The 18,391-nt window shown below is 35.3% G+C and overlaps 2 protein-coding genes across 4 annotated transcripts; one reads left to right on the top strand and one right to left on the bottom strand.

The window, feature by feature from the left end:
- The first annotated feature begins 1,757 nt into the window (after positions 1-1,757).
- On the top strand, positions 1,758-2,398 carry LOC148549884 (pectinesterase inhibitor 2-like). Its single transcript, XM_088497496.1, has one exon. It carries the CDS (start codon positions 1,914-1,916, stop codon positions 2,355-2,357), a length of 444 nt encoding a protein of 147 aa, XP_088353622.1. The 5' UTR covers positions 1,758-1,913; the 3' UTR covers positions 2,358-2,398.
- A 4,838-nt stretch (positions 2,399-7,236) lies between these two features.
- On the bottom strand, positions 7,237-12,666 carry LOC107613765 (E3 ubiquitin-protein ligase makorin). 3 transcript variants are annotated; one of them, XM_088496042.1, is made up of 6 exons: positions 11,488-12,666; positions 10,726-10,825; positions 9,992-10,076; positions 9,158-9,882; positions 8,783-8,852; positions 7,237-7,816 (listed from the first exon to the last, which is right to left on the bottom strand). In XM_088496042.1, exons 2-6 carry the CDS (start codon positions 10,746-10,748, stop codon positions 7,394-7,396), a joined length of 1,326 nt encoding a protein of 441 aa, XP_088352168.1. In that variant the 5' UTR covers positions 10,749-10,825; positions 11,488-12,666; the 3' UTR covers positions 7,237-7,393. The 3 variants fall into 3 exon arrangements, with proteins under 3 accessions (XP_088352168.1, XP_016171386.1, XP_020965548.1); XM_016315900.3 differs by lacking the exon at positions 11,488-12,666 and having other exon boundaries at positions 10,726-10,855; XM_021109889.2 differs by lacking the exons at positions 10,726-10,825; positions 11,488-12,666 and having other exon boundaries at positions 9,988-10,705.
- Between the last annotated feature and the right edge of the window lie 5,725 nt (positions 12,667-18,391).

Genomic DNA, 18,391 nt, shown 5'->3' with positions numbered 1-18,391 from the left:
GAAAAAGAATAATGGGAAAGGAAGGAAAACCAGTAACTTGGACAATAAGATACGTCACTACTTTGTTGTTGGACTAATCTTTCGGCAGCATGAATGCATTGTTTGTTTTCATATGGTTTCGTAACAGCTTTAGCCGCAATAAAGTATCGTTCTTTTCTATATATTATAAAGTTCAAAACAATGCCATGACCAAAATAAAGACTAATGTTTATTAGCCAGCTCATAAATATAACAAAAACTGAGAAACAATACACACGATGATTTAGTTGGAGACAGATATGCATAATTTTGTTTTCTTAATTAGTAATGTCATGTTTAAATAAGGCTATTAGTTAATTACAACAATGTTGGTGTAACTGATAGAATGTTTACTTCTTCCACAGTTAGAGGTTACATTAGCTGCTATTTGGAACAAACCCAAATGATTTCAGAATTGTTGATTTTGGTGGAAACCTTTTTCACATTAAGATTTAAGGTTTAGAATACTTTACTATTTCTTTCGAGATTGATTGTAGTTTAGTGTAATTCTACCTACTTTTATTTAAAAGTGTTTACTTATAGTACCTACAACTAAGATGCCTAAATCAAATATAAAAAAAGTGAGTCTCATTCCACATATAAAATGTTCAATGCTCAATCGTTGTTAAGATTATACTCAAATTTTAACGGGTTATTTATTCTATATAACTCATTGAAGTTGGCAACGAGCCAATGAGTTTAATAATCAACTTGGGTTTGGTTTATCGTTAGAAAAAAAAATTGTGAAAATAACAAAATAAAATATTCCAATACAAAATAAATATTGTTTTAAAAGTCTTATGCTTTATTATGAATTGAAAATTACAAGTTTTAAAAAGATTATGGGAGTATTCCGTTTTTGGTCGGAGATTAAGCGTTTTTTTATTGTTTTTTTTTTGGACAAGATATTAAGTGAGTTTGAATGAGACATAAGACCCAATCAAATCAGGCCAGTAAGCGTTTATTTGTCAAATCGAGACAAAAGGTTTGACTGTTTCATGGACACCTTGGCTACTGATTGAAAAAGAATTATAAAATCTTCAACTTTATTGACTCCGTAATTGAGGTGTCGAAAAATTTTGTAATAAACTTATAGATGTATAAAAAATTAAAAAGTAATAGTGTTAAAGAAATTTTTGAAAATATTTTGCAATGAACTTATAATTTTTAAAAAGAAAAAAATACAAAGTAATTTTTTAAAGAGCTATAATGCTAGGGATTTTTTATTTTAATAAATAAATTAATTATAATAATTATTAAAATAAATAATTTAAAAAATATTTATCAAAATAAATACTCATTTCTTATCTTGTGTAGTTTTTCAATTTTCATAGTGTAAACGAGATATATGTATTTATAAATATAAAAATATATTTTTTTAAAATAATAAAAAAATATTAATAATATTAATAATCTAAATTTTTAGTATGCAATTAGTACTTAAAAAGTTGGTAGAAGAGATTAAAATGATATATTTGATCAATTAATACTAAAAAAAAATACATAAAAAATTTTAAATTAAATTATAGGGTTAAGTACTAATTTTGTCCCTAAAGTATGGAGTAAAAATCAAAATCATCCCGACATTTTTTGTTACTAAAATCATCCTCAATCTTACAAAATGTTATAAAATCGTCTTTTTCTACTTCAATTATTTTTTTTTTTACTAAATTACCTTAACTATTAATAAAAATAATATTAAAAAAAATCCCACCCCACCCTCACTTTCAAGCATCTCTTCGTCTCTTCCCCCAACCCCCACTCCCCACTCCCAATCTCCTTTCTCCTACTTTCTAGTCTCTTTGAACTCTCCCACTCCTCACTCCAAATGCCATCTCCATCACCATCATTAGTTTTTAATTCCCATCATTATTGTCCTTCACCTCCAAAAATTGATGATTCAAATTTGTCACACTATAGCAACAGAAAGGGCGAAATGCATGGACATAATGAAATCAAACCCTAAGATGCTATCAGCAAAGAACATTGTTCAGCTCTCACAAGCCATCCTTGAGTTGGGCATGAACAAGGGCAATGAGGGACAAAAATTCCTTACGGAGTTGGCAAAGAAGAGCAAGTCCCTGGCGCTTCAACAATGCGCCGGATTCGACTATGATAGCGTCGTTGGATCCTTCAAGAGTGCCCTTGGCGAGATCAAGGAAGATCCCATGACTGCAAATTATGATGCCAAGGTCGCCAGCGATGGCCCCGACACCTGCGACAAAGGTATGGCCAATGAAAAGATCGTTAACCCTGCCATTACCGAACTAAGCAAGGAGATTAGGTTGCTTTCAGGCATAGCTTTTGCTGCAACAAACTTTATTCCAAACAAAAATTAAGAGGAGGGGCTATTGTTGAGGAATTTTATGGGGGAAAGGAGTAGGAGGAAGGGGATTGGGGATGGGGGGAAGAGACGACTGGGAAGTGGGGGTGGGGTTTTGTTTTTTTTTTTTTTTTTTTTTTTTAATATTATTTTTATTAATAGTTAAGGACAATTTAGTCAAAAAGGTGGACGATTTTAATTTTCACCCTACGCTAGACCTTAAGGACGAAATTAGTACTTAACCCAAAATTATAAATCGAATTAGATTGATTTAAAAAAACGAACTCATATAATGTTCAGGTTCCATGATGAGAATAAATATGGTAATTGTGTCTACTCCTAAAAATTGAAAGAGAAGCATGAAGTTGATGGATAAATAAAATAGAAAAAGAATGGGGAGATAACCGTTTTAATTGTGCGTTGGGGAGATAAATAAAAGAGAGAGGTTGGGAGATAACCGTTGCCAATTGTTAGGAGAGGTTGATGGAAATAAATAAAAAGAAAAAGAGTAGGAGATAACGGTTTCAATTCTCTCCTCATTTTTTTCTGTTTTATTTATTGTGCATCAATTTCATGTTTCTCATCCTTCAAATATATTTTCATACAACAAACAAAATTTAAATATAATTATATTTAAATTATATTTCAAATTTTTATGTACTCCTATATAACAAACAAAATTTGAAATATATATAATTTGAATTTAAAAATTAATATTCAAGAGAGTACATAAAAAATTTAAAAATTTTGTCAGTTAGAAACGATCATATTAGTAGTGGATAGTCAGAAAAAAAGGTAATCGTATTAATAATGGGTAATTTAACGGTGCACTTATGCTTTCACATACAAATGTGCTTATTTTTAATAGACTGTTTATTTTTCTTATCATTTAAAATAGACTGTTTATCTTCTTATTATTTAAAATGGTCCATCTTCTTTATTATTTAAAACGTTTCATTTTTAAGAATTTTATCCAATTTAAATCATTAATATTTTTTATTATTTTTAAAAATTATATTTAATTATTTATAAATACATATATCTCGTTTACATTGTAAACAATATATACAAAAATTGAAAAACTGCACATATATTATTTACACTCTAAACGAGATATATACAAAATTATCTCATTTACATTGTAAACAAAATAAGAGAGTGATATTTATTTCGGTAAATATTTTTAAAATTATTTATTTCAATAATTATTATAATTAATTAATTTATTAAAATAAAAAATCCTAATGCCTAGACTTATGGATTATGCACCAATTTATATACACGTGGTGTTGGGACACTGTGACTAATGCAGTTAGGCGATGTAACTATGGACTATTTGAACTTGATGATGGAATTTAAGATTGGGGATATGCATGTTAAGCTTCAGGGTGATCAATTGTTCCAACCTGGGGCAATTGAAAACAGGGCTCTTAATAAAATAATAACGACTGATGTGATTGCTTCCTTCCTCCATTTATGCTTGAACCAACTGACCCTGCTTCAGAATCACCAAAACTAGATGAGTAAGTGCTAAAATTACTACATGAATAACAAAAGGTGTTTCAAGAACCTAATCAATTACTTCCACCACGGGATATCGAACAACATTTGCATCAGGTGTTGATCTGGTGAATGTTTGCCTCTATCATTACCCCATTACCAAAAAGAGGAGATTGAGAAATTAGTGGCAGAGATGCTGTAAGCCGGGACATTCGAGAGAATCATAGTGCCTTTTTTAGTTCGGTGTTGCTAGTACGGAAAAAGGATAGGAGTTGGCGTTTTTGTGTCAATTATCGTGCTTTCAATGCCATTACAATAAAAGCCAAGTTTTCAATTCCCACCATTGATGAAATTCTTGATGAGTTGTGTGGTGTAGAATATTTCTCTAAGGTAGACTTGTGTTCGGGGTATCACCAAATTCGAGTGCATGACAGCGACATTCTAAAGACGTCTTTCCGAACTCATTTAGGACCTTACGAATTTGTTGTTATGCCCTTTGGTCTCACCAATGCTCCTTTCACCTTCCAAGCCACTATAAACAAAGTCTTTGGCCCTTATGTCTGGATGTTCATCACTGTATTTTTTTATGATATTCTAATTTACAGTAAATTCAAAGAAGAGCACTTACATCACCTTAAGACAGCCCTCGCTGTGTTGCAGCAACACCACTTCCTTGCCAAGTTCTCTAAATGTGTTTTTTGTTAGCAACAAGTTGAGTATTTGGGGCATGTGGTGACTAAACATGGAGTTCAGGTAGATAATTCTAAGATTGCTGCCATCGTCGATTGGCCCAGGCCTTCCAACCTGAAACAGCTGCATGGATTCCTTGACTTCACAGGGTATTACCATCGCTTTGTGGCTAAATATGCACACCTCGCTGTCCCATTGACAGAACTTCTCAAGCACAACAACTTCCATTGGAGCCACACAGTTGACCTTGCCTTTGAGAGACTCAAATCAACCCTGACACACACATCAATGTTGGCTCTTCCAAATTTCTCTTAACCTTTCATGGTCGAGATGGATGCCTCGGGTCATGGCATAGGAGCAATACTATCACAGAAGGGACATCCTATAGCTTACTTTAGTAAAAAGCTTAACCAGCGCTTGTCAATTGCTTCGCTTATATTCGGGAGCTTTATGCTATTATCTAGGCAGTGGCCAAGTGGCGGCACTACTTGCTGGGGCGTCGGTTCTGTATTAAGACCGATCATTAGGGTCTTTGTTAACTCATGAACCAAGTGGTCCTTATACTAAAACGGCAGTATTACCTTACAAAGTTATTGGGATTCGACTGTGAGGTAGTGTATCGATCTGGCAAGATGAACTTAGCTGCTGATGCTTTATCAAGACAGGGTGAAGAACCCTTTGAGGCTTGCTGAAATCATTACATCAAACACATTAAGGCATGGAATTAAAGTGAATTAAATTTAGCAATTTAAAAGTCTAAAAAGCATGTTTTTACTCTTAAGCACAAGTTAGGAGAAATTCACAAAACCATGCTATTTCATTGAATAAATGTGAGATAAATTGATAAAATTCACTAAATTCAACACAAGATAAACTACAAAATTGGAGTTTATCACCTGTCTTCAAGCCTTCTCAACTGTCAATACCTCATTGACTCCATCACTCTTGGGTTACGTGGGAGGACCCTAACACTCAGTTACTGATTGAGCAATATAAGAAGGGAGCATTTCCTCCAGAGTATCTATTGCAAGAAGGGCTGCTTATGTATAAAGGGAAGATCTGGGTGCCAGGTTTTGAGGGCTTTTGTACTCAGCTACTTACTGAATTTCATGCGACGCCTATGACAGGGCATCCTAAGGTACTTAAGACTTATAAGGTTATTGGTGATTTATTTTTTTGGCTAGGCCTACGTAGAGATATGTACAAATTTGTTCAGCAATGCAGCACATGCCAATCTACCAAATACATAACTTCCAAATCTCAAGGACTCCTCAATCCCTTACCTATGCCGTGTGGACCATGGATAGAACTTTTAATGGACTTTATTGTTCAGTTACCCAAGTCAGCAGGTTATGCTATTATGATGGTGGTTGATCGCTTCAGCAAAACTGCTCATTTTGAACCTCTGAGAGCCGACTTCACTACGAGTTTAGTGGCAAGTCTTTATTGCATCAGTGGTTAAATTACACGACTTTCGCTATCTCATTATTTTTTACTGAGACCCCGTTTTCAGTCTTCCTCAATCGCTTCTGGTGCAGCCTCTTTGACCGGCACCCAAACTATGTTACACTACGGCATATTATTCACAAAGTGATTGTCAGATTGAGGTCATTAATCGTTCCCTTGAGCAGTACCTATGTGCTTTCTCTCATTCGCAGCCGCAACAATGGGTGGCCTTTCCTCCCAGGGCCAAATTTTGCTATAATAGCTCATTTCACTCTACAAGATGACACCGCATGAGGCGTTGCACGATTTCCCAATGAACTTGCCCTCTGGCTACTGCCCTGTCGCTTCCCCAGTGCTAGAAGTCGATCTCTTTTTGAGAACCCGTGAGATATTGAATGATGAGTTGGGTTTCTACCTGCACCAAGCAAGAACCCGGATGAAGAAACAAGCAGACCAACACCGTTGTGACAAGGAATTCAAAAAGGGGGATTGGGTTTTGCTCAAGTTGAAGCCTTATCGTCAAATATCCCTCTTCCATAAGGAGCATCCAAAGCTTGGCAAACGCTTCTTTAACCACATCCTGCAACGTGTTGGGAAGGTGGCGTACTGCCTCGACCCTGGTGCTGGCTGCAGCACCCACAGCATTCTAACGAGCACCTACGGCGATTTTAGGGAAGCACTCCGTCTCGAGAGATGGAAAACAAGTGGACCAGGTCCTTGTGGATTAGGAGGGCTTACCACAGGAGGAGACAACTTGGGTGGACTTCCACTAGCTGCTGTATATGTTTCCAGAGTTGGACCTTAAGAGCAAGGTCATTGTCGGGGAGGGGATAGCTGATACAAGCGCTCCAACTCAGCCTCACAAACCAGCCCAATTGAAGAGATTACAGAACTTGAAGTCGGATCAACTAAGGAAGCAGGCCCAGTTGGTAAGAGAGTGAGAAAACCCCTCAATTGGATGGAGGATTACTAGATGGGGAAGTAAATGGAAAGCATTGTAAAGGAAGGCAGAGGAGTTAGTTAGGATGGGGATATTCAAGAAAGGGTTATATTGTATGGGGAGAATAGAATGACAGCAGAGAAGAATAACAACTTGAGAGTGAGGAGTCTAATTTCCCTAGACTCAAAGTAAGGGATGTGACCATCATACTTTTGCATTTGCTGAATCTTTCAATACATATTCTCACAGATTTCTTTCTTCCATTATTGTTGCATTATAATTCTATTGCTGAGCTAACAATATATATATAACAAGAAAATTCCAAAGACAGACAGACATGAATATTAGGCTGCAAAATAAATTTCACCATCATACAGCATTTTGTTGATTCCTAAAGTTGTAGACAGTCAGCTAGTGTTCAAATTCTTCAAAAGCAAGTTAAAGACGGCATTATAACTAAACCTTAATTAAATCCATTAATCATCATCAATGGATTTGCCATCACTGTCTTTGCCATCCCTGGCTTCATTGTCGCTGTATTCGTCATCACTGAATCCAAATACTGGCATACCAGACATCATCATTGATGATATTGCAGCATCAATAGGATCGAATTCTTCATCATCAAAATCATCATCACTATCAAAGAAATCATCCTGAGGAAAGAAATGTGAATCTCCGTAAGTAGGACCAGCCAGTTCATCAGCTAAAGCCATCTTCTCCATTGCACTCATATCATCGAACCACTCCATGTCTTTCAAGATAGAATAAAACTCATGAGGATGCAAATCAAATTCACTGAGCTGAGACATGATGTCATATTCGTTGAGATTGTCTCCTCCAATTTGAGGTCGTGGCCTGTTTTGCCTCTGTTCGCGCAAGACAGGTTTTACAGCATGCTGAAAGCAAGATTCAAAATATCATCAGGGTGGTCATTTGCTAAACTGTTGCAATAAAATAAATAAATAAACAATATTAATATGTCAATAAACAAAGCAAAGATTCAGAAGTGACTAAAAAAGGAGAACTTTCTATTCATTTTGGATTTGTTATTATTAAGATTCTCATGAACATTTGGCAATGAGGCATCAGTTATCAGCTATTTAAACGCTCTGATTTCAAAAATAAAAAATTCAAGGGAATATACTCTCAACACATCTTCATTACACATCTGGTTAGAAATCAAGCTGCATTTGGTTGGAAGGAGTTTTGCAGATTATAAAATGCTAATATGGTCATGTTGATTTTGTAACAAAAGGTTATGTGTAATCCAATTCAAGGAGTGACAAAACACAATTAAGCTCTGTTTGGATATTGTACTGAAACATAAATATGGAGCTGGAGACAGACATTGGGATAGACATAAAAAATTGTCTCTGTATCTTGTTTGGCAAAACAAGGATACAAAGATAGAAAAATTTAAGAGTCAGTTTTGCTTCCATCTTCTTACCATCGACACCAAACCACCATCTACTTTCTTCCAACACCATTCTTAACCGATAAAAATTTCCGTCTCTGTCCGTTGTTGTGTCCCCCATTTTGGATTGTGAAGAAAATATGTAAATTTCTGTCTATAAAACAATTTTTTTCCTGTTTCTATATATTTCCTTCTTTCCAAACATCTTTCTGTCTTTGTTTTTCTATTTCTATTTCTATATATTTCCATCTTGGGGCAGAAACCTGACAGAGCTTTAGAGAACATGTATAGGTGCATAGAAAGACATAGTGAGAATATCCATCTTAATGAAAAGAGAGACACGGAGACAGCATTTTATTGCTCTATGTCTGATATTGCTTACATAGCCACGTTCAAAATGAGGCATGGATAAAATAAAAGAAACTACGAGAGATGGAAGCTCGATTACCTTATACATACAACTAGTTCCATAAGGGCACTGCCTGGTTCCAAATTTAAAATACTTGCAATCAATCAACCTGGAAAAAGATAAAAAATAATCATGATCATCAGATAGTTCGTTAATTAGACTCAACTGAGTGTAAGAGCTCTTTTCAACAAGAAAATATGGACTCCGGTGCAATGAATGCATATTAGTGGACCCGAGTTCACTAATTTGAGTAAAGTGAACTAAACAGGATAACAGACCATATTTAGATGCATGCATCTTATTAGATCAACTCAACCAGTTGCCAAAGATAATTTCAAGGAAACAAACCAATCACTAAACATTCAATTCCAAATAAAGACTCTGCAGAAGAAAGAAAAATAGAGAAGAAATTACTTGCAGTTCGCCTTGTAATTGTCAATAATTGCCTGTTTTTCTTCCTTTGTAGCATACCAAATGTCACTTTGAACATAAAAAGATGAATGCTTGCGGCACACAGGGCAGTCCATTGCATTGGTTGGGGCCAAATTGCGCCAACTGATGATGCAATCTAAACAGAAAGGATGGTCACATTCAGATAGCAAACCAAACTTGCGCCGAGATGGTCTAGGCTTCAGCAGAACGCGCTCCAGGCAAACACTGCATTCTATATCTTGACTATTCTTCATTATCTCAGCCTTTTCCTTGCATATCTTAAAGTGGTTCGACCTTTGTTTCAGATTGGTTGGATGCAGACAAGGCTTTCTGCAGTACAAGCAGAGGATTCCATGAATTTTGGTACACTTATCCCCTGAGGTGCAGTTGGCCGCATCAAATTCACAGAACAAATTCTCATCCAGCATAGCAGCAGTGCTCGATTCACCAACTTCACAATGAGTCCCTTGAGAATGTTGATTCTTGTGTTGTAAGCTACTAGTGTGTTTGTCAGTTGGTGACAACACTTTCGTATCCGCCTTCCGAACCCAAGTAAACTTTCCCTTAGCAGCACTATGAGTCATGGCAGATTGTGAAACCAAAGATACAGGTCCATTTGCTGATGCTGATGCTTGTGATGGTTTGACATGCCTATTCCTGCATTGACTGCCATAAGCACAGTAGCCCTTCTGATAGAACAAGCAAATCTGTTTATCAAAGGAGAAACCAAAGTGTGAACAAAAAGATTATATATTAATTAGTAGGTATATAGTCTCCTACATCTGAAGATACAAGAATTGTAAAGTCGTCACCTACATCTGAAGAAGCCTCATTTCTCTCATGGGAGAAGCAACACAGCTCCCCTTTCAAACATGTTCCACGGGCATAGAACTTGCAAAATCTAAAAAAAGCATGGATCAAACAATAAAATCAAATCAAATCAAAATCAACTAATAAGTGGAATTCATTGAAAGGATTAGCAATGCACTATTAAGTTAAACTCTAAAATAAAATCACTGTCAGAATCAGATCATAGATCAAACCCTAAAACATAGAACTTGCAAACTCTAAAGCAATTCATGGATAAGGAAATAAATCAAATAATAAGTTATGAATTCAATGAAGAAAGTGACAATGCCAAAGCAGAGAAACCCTAAACCCTAAAACATAGAACTTGCAACCTTTTTACACAATTTCATCAATAAAATAAATAAAATGAAACAAATAAAATAATCCAAGAAGCGAGGAAATTCATTGAAAACGTTAACAATGTAGAAGGAGAACTATGCAAGACCCTATGTTTAGAGATATTTCATTATCTGCACAGAAAGAATTCCTTTCACTAGCATAAAAAAGATAATACATGATATTTCTAATGGAAGCAAAAAAAAAAAAGTAAAAGAAAGAGAAAAAAAAAGGTGAGAAAACTCTAAAGAAAGTAGTTGGAAAAAGTTGACACTGAATATTTAAGAAACTGTAACCCTAAGAGAAACGGTTGAAAAAAGAAAATGCAACGATGGAAGAGGAATCAGAAGAGTTAGGAAATGCACCTGTTGCTTTTGGCGTTGGCCATGGCGAAAGCGATCGATGAAGCTTTTTCTGAGTGTGATAGAGTTCGTATTTTGGCGGCACAGTGCTTTTTTCTTTTCTCTTTTGTTTGAAAAATAAAATTATAGATTAAAAGTTAAAAAAGGGGATAGGTGAGACCTTAAAATAAGACTGTTTGGGCCAAGTCCGTTAACTTCGTCCGTTTAATATTTTAAACAGACAGATTTTTAATTTTGATACTACGTCCGTAAAAATGAAATTCAATGGGTTTAATACTTTAATCTGATTAATTCGTGAAATAAATGAGTTCACCTATAAAATAAGCAGACCGATCTGTTTAATCTGTTTAAATTTTTCTTTCTTTTTTAATGTTTTTAATTATTTTTTAACAATTCAACCTAAATACTTTAAGTTTTAATAAAAATATTTAAAATTTCAATCCAATAATACATTGAAAGAAAAATTGGCCCAAAATTAGTAGTTTAGTTCAAAAATTATTTTTTTAATTTTTTAATTAAAAATAAAAAAAATATAAAAAGAGTTGGTTCATTTAGCTCAATAAACTTATCTTAAATAGGTTAAACTTTTTTTTTATTGGCTGCGGGGCAAGAACGCCAAAAAAAAAACAAACTAGATTACGATTGTTCTAGAAAAAGAAATGTTTAAGGAATTTACAGTGAAATACAGGGAGGTAAACTAAGAAAAATATGACGGCCAAAGGATAAACCGACCATAATTAGCCAATCCATCTGCACAAGAGTTACCTCTCTAAATTGATGTTTAATCTGCCAACATGATAACATGTTGCACCTCTCCCTAACAGCTAGAATAAGAACTTTAGATGAATGCAAATCAATGTCATCATGCAGAAGAAGACGAACAGCAACAGCCGAATTAACTTCAATAGAAACATGATCATAGCAAGACTCACAGCCAACTCTACCCCCATTAAAATATCCTAAAGTTCTGCTAAAGTAACCATGGAGAAAGCTAAGTTTGCACTAAAATAAGTCAGGAACTGACCATCATTATCTCTAATGATACCACCACAAGCATCTCTCCCATTTTTAAACATCAAACCATCCGTATTCAACTTGACAAATGGAGAATCAGGAGGGATCCACTTAATCTGTTTTTTAACATTACAATCTGCTGAACTCAACTAGTCTCATCTTGAGTATACTGAAAATCCTTAGTAAGGTGGAGAGCAACATTGGCCATCTTATATCTTCCTTAATAACATCTCCAACATAAAAAATGAATTTATTTCTTTGGTACCATAAGGAATTTATTGTTGTGATAAAAAGAAGGGGCCAAGACTGCCCTTAAGAAAGAGATTTGGGTGATCAATTTTCTAACAACCAACACAAAAGATGAGAGTTAAAAAAATTACTGGAACCCAAACTATTATCAATGCTCATTTACGTTTTTCTCGCAACTCTATAATAACCGAGCATGTGGAGCAAAGATTCAGGAGCTTCCCCACAAATAGCACATCCATCAAACTTTGCCATATGTCTTCTAACACACTACTCATTCGTCAAAAGCGCTTGATTCGCAACAAGCCAACAGAAAGATCTCAATCGCTGCAGAACCTCCAGCTTCAAAATTCTAGAAAAGAGAGAAGTATTTGACTCATTCGCAGGATTTGAATAGACAACACAAGCCGATGTAATCGAAAAAATACCATTTGCAACATGGAGCCAAGTCAAGCAATCAACGCCTAACTCTGGTTCGGGAGACTTGATGGACGCAAAAATGGGATACCAATCTTTCCCCAATAGGGTCACAATATGGTCAAAGTTCCAATTGCCATCAATCACGTATTCACAAACTTGATCATCTAATATCTCCTCGGTGACATTCGGCTAAGCAAAATCAACATTTCTCCGAATATTAGGAATCCATTAGTTAGACCAAAAGTTAAACTCAGCTCCAGAATCGATCCTCCAAATAAGATTGTTTTCGAAATCTTTCCATACCGAATGGATACCTTGCCAACCATTCGATGTGGTTCTGAGATGTTTAATCCTAGGAAGGAGTGCTTCTTCACACCCATATTTACTTTGCATCACTTTGACTCAAAGGGCTTTCCGATCATGAACAAGCTTCTAGGCTAATTTTATCAAATTAGCTTTATTCAAAACTCTCGTTAGTCTGAAGCCGAGACCCCCTTGAGATTTCGGCGAACAAATCTTGCCCCAACTAAGGAGATGATGTTTATTAACCAAACTGTCTCCTCCCTAGATTAAATTATAGAAAATACTATCAATTCTATCACAAATGTTCAAAGGAAGCTTCATATACATAACATAAGACATAATAGTGGATAATGCAGATTGCGCTAGAGTGATTCTACTTGCCAAAGAAAGATTCTGAGCTTTTGAAGAATTGAGCCAATTCAACATTCTATCAAGAATGAATTGGAAGTCTTCCTTTCATGCCCTTCCACGTAGCAAAAGAACTCCCAAATACTTGCCAAAATCAGTCGTAAGTCTCATCCCAAGAATATTACTAAGGTTACGTTTCCTTTCCAAATGCATATTATCAGAGAAGAAGACATAAAATTTAGAAAAATTAACCTTCTTGCCTGAACAACAGAAAAAATGGTCTAAGATACCCTGCACCACTTGCACCTGCTCTGTAGTAGCTTTCGAAAATAAGACAATGTTATCAGCAAAACAAATATGAGAAAAACCCAGTCCCCCTCTATTAAGAGTAATCGGTTCCCAAAAATGATGCTCAACCGCAAAAGAAATGATTTGGGATAGGCGCTCATCAATACACAGCACAAATAAATAAGGGGAGATAGGATCCCCATGCCGAATACCTCTAGAGGGCATAAAAGATGTTGACGGAGTATCATTTCACAGAACTTTCATCTCCGCCGAAGAATAGCAGTGATAGATCATATCAACCATATTCTCTGGAATATTAGCTTTGAGATCAATTTTAATAGCCATAAAATCACCATCCTCCTTCTTAGACCGCATAGATTGTAGAACTTCTTGTGTAATTAAGATATTATTAGCGTTTTGCCTCCCCGGAACGAAGCTAGATTGCGAGGAACTAATCAGCTTAGGCATAACTTCTTTTAACCTTTACGGCAAAATCTTGGTAATAAGCTTATATGAGACATTGCATAACCCAATAGGTTGGAAATGCACTATAGTTTCAGGATTATCCACTTTTAGAATAAGAGAAATATAAGTACTATTTGCTACCTAAATTTTCTGATGATTTTAAAACACTCTATCTGTAACACCCTACCACACGGAGTCTTATGCTTAAGTCATAAAGCTGAGGTGGCAAGGTATTACAACCTCTAGAAGTAAAAGTATATATAAAATAACAATAGTAGTTGAAAGGAATTTATACCGAGGAGCCTGTGAAGAAAAGTTTAAAACAAAAGTCGTAACGCTCACGTAAACGGAAAACTTGCGTGCGAAGAAACCTAAGATTCATAAGTATGATAAACAGAAAGTAGTAATAGAGGATCAAAAATACAAAATAACAAGCTCCTAACTCAGCCTGCAAAACTAAGGCTGGCTGGAGAATATTTACATACTTATATACATAATCTAAAACCCAAAATACATACATAAAATCCTAGTTCTCCATAAACCTCTAGGAGGAGTGAATAAACAAGTATATAAGAGGAGAATTTATATATACATATATCAAAAGATTAAAAGAAACCACTTCGCTTCAGAAGCTCCAGACGCTTAGCGAGGTGCCACTCGACCTGCATCTGAAAAATACAATATAGTATGGAATGAGAACCGGAGTTCTCAACATGGTAAAGGTGCCACGCACATAAGATATAAGGTCCTGGGAATGCCAGAGGCAATCCTAGAACGCCGACACTCAGATTATAAAGTTTAAAGAAACTAAAAACAGAAGCCATAAATAGGTGGTCGTCTAAAGGTTTTTAACCTTACCAAACTTAACCTGCACACTAATCTTTTTCACCTTTCCTCCATTCTTCCGTCTCCTATGAGTTGCACAGATAAACAAGCAAAACAAGACAAACACAATGCAAGTAGTTCACAAATAATATAGTTAGCAATTATAACAAATAGCATATTATAATCACGTAGGCAATTCCATATAATTCACAAGCAAGCAAATCATACAATATGCACATGATGTATGCCTGTCCTATGGCTGTTGATATCAACTGTCGGTTATGTAGCCAGTCCGACATGTTCTCAAGCAACACTCACCATGGGGAGAATCCCCAAGCTGACATGGGGGAGAGAACACCCCAACCTCAATAACATCTATGGGAAGAGTCCCAAGCTGACATGGGGAGAAGAGACAATACCCCAATCTCAATGATTAACCATGGGAAGAATTCCAAGTTGGGAGAAACAACACCCCAAACTCAATAATAACCACAGAAAAAATCCCGCTTGACATGGGGAAGACAACCCCCCAAGCTCAAGTTATTCAATCGTTTCTTACAATTTATCATTTTCAATCTCACAGTGATTCATATCTCATCTCATCATTATCAATGTCACTTTACTCTCTTAATTACTTCATATACCATTTTCATCATCTTTATCGATCAAATACCATCTCCTCTAATCACTTATTACCTTTAAAAATAATCTTTCTTCACCTCCAAGTTACCATAATTTTCTAACTTCATCCTATGACTAGGCTTACTAACAATATTTAGGCTAAAGAAATGAAAATAGAAGTCTAGAGGTTCGAGTTTGAGCTTTAAAACACAAAATTTGTTCTTGCTGAAACAGGGGGCCACGCGTATGCGTGGGTACGCGCTTGGACCAAGATGCGTATAGCTTTTTCGATTTAAAATATTTTTCATCCGTTCTTTGAACGGCGTAAACTTCACGGACCCACTTTTCATTTGAAATAAGTTTGAAATTATTTGGGGATCCGAAAGCCAAGTTATGCCTCGCTGAAGTTTGGCCAAAAACCAATTTTTTACAAATCTCAAACCTTAATTTTTTACCAAAACAAGATTCTCTTTCATAACTCCAAGGTTCTACACAATATTACACAACCCAATTCACCTTTTCTACATTCTCATTCTTTCCACAACATTCAACACATCATTCAACTACTCAAAACCAATCAATTCATATCCAAAGCAATCATGAAATATCAATGAAACAACAATAACAATTTCATATTCACAAATCCTCACTAAATCACCATCAACCACAATGTCTTACCATATCTCAATTCATCAATATCATGCATCAATCTCTCAAATACCTCAATAAAATCATAATCCACCTATCTTAGACATATACATTCATGTCATCAAGTCAATAATCATTAACTCAACATTCATCCAACAAATACCAAATCCATATCACAATTTTTAATCAAGGTTACTAAATATCAAACACACTCATACGTTCCAACCTATCCTATGGTCATCTAACCTAAGTTTTCACAAAACATTATATATTAAACAGGTGAAACCTAAATCATACATTGGCTGATTTCCACGTATAATATGAGACACCACCAAAAGGCTCTAAACATAGCCCCAAGGATCCAAAGTTTCCAAAGCAATAACACCCAAACTCCACCAAGTCTCAAGTGTCCACAATTCAAGCTCCAATTTACAAATACACACACCTAATACACATTACCACATATATATACAAATTTCAATACCCAAAACTCACATAATCAAGGGTTTGACTAGGGTTGACGATCCTTACCGTGTATGTGCTTCAATTAAGCCAAAACCTACCAATTTCTCAAGTCAATTTGATCCTAAAATATCAAATTAACCAAAATCTCAATACCCCAAAATCCTAACATTTTTGAACTGAAGAAGAGAGAATAGGAGCTGAGAATGTGATTTTCTCACCTTGAAAGGTATTGGAATTTGTAGAGCTCGTCTATGTAGACGCGTGGCTGCAAACGGTGCGACGATCGAAGCTCGGAGCGAAAAATTATCTTGGTTTGATTATAAAGTGAGGGTTGTGTATTTTGAGTGAGTGCTCCCCCTTTTCCTGCTTAGTTCCAGCGTTTCAGCATGCATGAGGAGAGAGGGGATGGCTGAAGCCATCTTTATTAAGTGGCAAAGTTGGGTCTTGGCCCAATACGGGTCCGGTTCGGCCCGTTTGACCTAATTTTGGGCCAAATTCTTTAAAATTAGTGTCAAAATTCTTATTTTAATTAGTTCTACCTCACTAAATTATAAAATTCTATTTTCTAATTTATTTGATTAATAATTAATTTATTAACTAATTATTCACCAATTACTCAGGATTTACGCTATCTATCCATTTGATAAGAGTTTTTAATGACTCCCAATTACTTTGATAGAACATAGGTGGCAAACCATCTGAACCCAGAGATTTACAAGCACCCATGAAAAAAAGAGCATATCTAATTTTTTTCAGGTGAGATATCTATATCCAAACGCTCATTTTTTCTTCATTAGTAAACATAGAGAACATCCCAAGGGCTTCAAGCTTCTCATATTTACTATTATCCGTATAGAAATTCAGAAAATAATTAACACTGAGTTCCTTCGGCTGCTGATTATCCTCAATCCAACTACCTTCTTGATTTTTCAGCATACTCACTTTATTCCTCTTTTCCTAGCCGTTACTAGGCTATGAAAATAAGAGGTATTTCTATCACCATAATTAATCTACTTGCACCGAGAATATTACTTCCAATAAATCTCCTCTTGAATTAATAAAGCTTTCAATTCCTTCGAGATTCGGATTCACTTCAAAAGATAAGCTTGTAGAAATTTTCTGGAGTCTAGCTAAAAACTGTGATTTTCTTCTAGCTAAGTTTCCAAAGATCTCTGCATTCCAAATTTTAGCGTCAGACATGAACGACGACACATTTTTCTCAAGAGAATTTGTAGAGCTCCAGCTATTAGCTAGCAAATTCTAAAAATCGTTATGAGACAATCACGAACCTAAAACTCTGAAAGGCCGCATCAGAACATTTTCTGGGCCCCTCATATCTAATAAGATGGGGACATTATCAGACTTTAGTTTGGATAAGTGTTTCGTAGCAGCCTAAAAAAAACGCTAAGATCACAAGATATTCACCACATACCTATCTAGTCTTCTTCAAAGTGTGCCACATTACCAAGTGAAGGGAACCAATATTCTGTAATCCAGAGTCTAATAAACAAGCAGCAAAATAATGATGATATCTTGACAAACTTAAGTTTCCACCAGTATTAGCACTACTTAAGACAAAATTAAAATCACCTCCAACACACCATTTTCCTTGCACCTGGTCCACTAATCGTCTAATATTAGACCATAATTCTGATCGAGGACCCATATGTGGCAAATCGTATACCATAGTAAAAAACCAAGGCACCTTATTATAGAAATAGACTTTAAGACGATTAAATTGTCTATGAACTTTTAAATGATCAACTTTTTCAGCTACAATCGTTCTACAAGACCCAAATTTCATCTGAAAATCTGATATCTTTCACTAGATGCCAAGAAGAAAAACCCAATTTACTCGCAATTTTTGTTGCATTAACTCCAAAGACATGAGTTTTTAACAAACAAAGCAAATGTGAATGGAATTTTTCACACAAATCTCTAACCAATCTAAAAAAACCCTTTGAACCTGCACCTCTACAGTTTCAAATTATTATATTCTTAAATAAAATAAGGGTAAAATATATTT

The sequence above is a fragment of the Arachis ipaensis genome, chromosome B8 (assembly GCF_059453495.1).
Source record: "Arachis ipaensis isolate K30076 ecotype BB chromosome B8, ASM5945349v1, whole genome shotgun sequence".
NCBI classification, from domain to species: Eukaryota; Viridiplantae; Streptophyta; class Magnoliopsida; order Fabales; family Fabaceae; genus Arachis; species Arachis ipaensis.
Note: the sequence above shows the minus strand (reverse complement) of the source record. Positions and strands in the feature narration are given on the sequence as shown.

Excerpts from the sequence above, each read along its gene's own strand:
- LOC107613765 (XM_088496042.1), bottom strand. The coding sequence starts at position 10,748 with ATGGCCAACGCCAAAAGCAACAG. Across the intron at positions 10,077-10,725 it reads GCCAACGCCAAAAGCAACAG|ATTTTGCAAGTTCTATGCCC; the intron begins GTGCATTTCCTA and ends TGCTTTTTTTAG. Across the intron at positions 9,883-9,991 it reads GAAATGAGGCTTCTTCAGAT|ATTTGCTTGTTCTATCAGAA; the intron begins GTAGGTGACGAC and ends TTTGATAAACAG.
- LOC148549884 (XM_088497496.1), top strand. The coding sequence starts at position 1,914 with ATGATTCAAATTTGTCACACTATAGCAACAGAAAGGGCGAAATGCATG.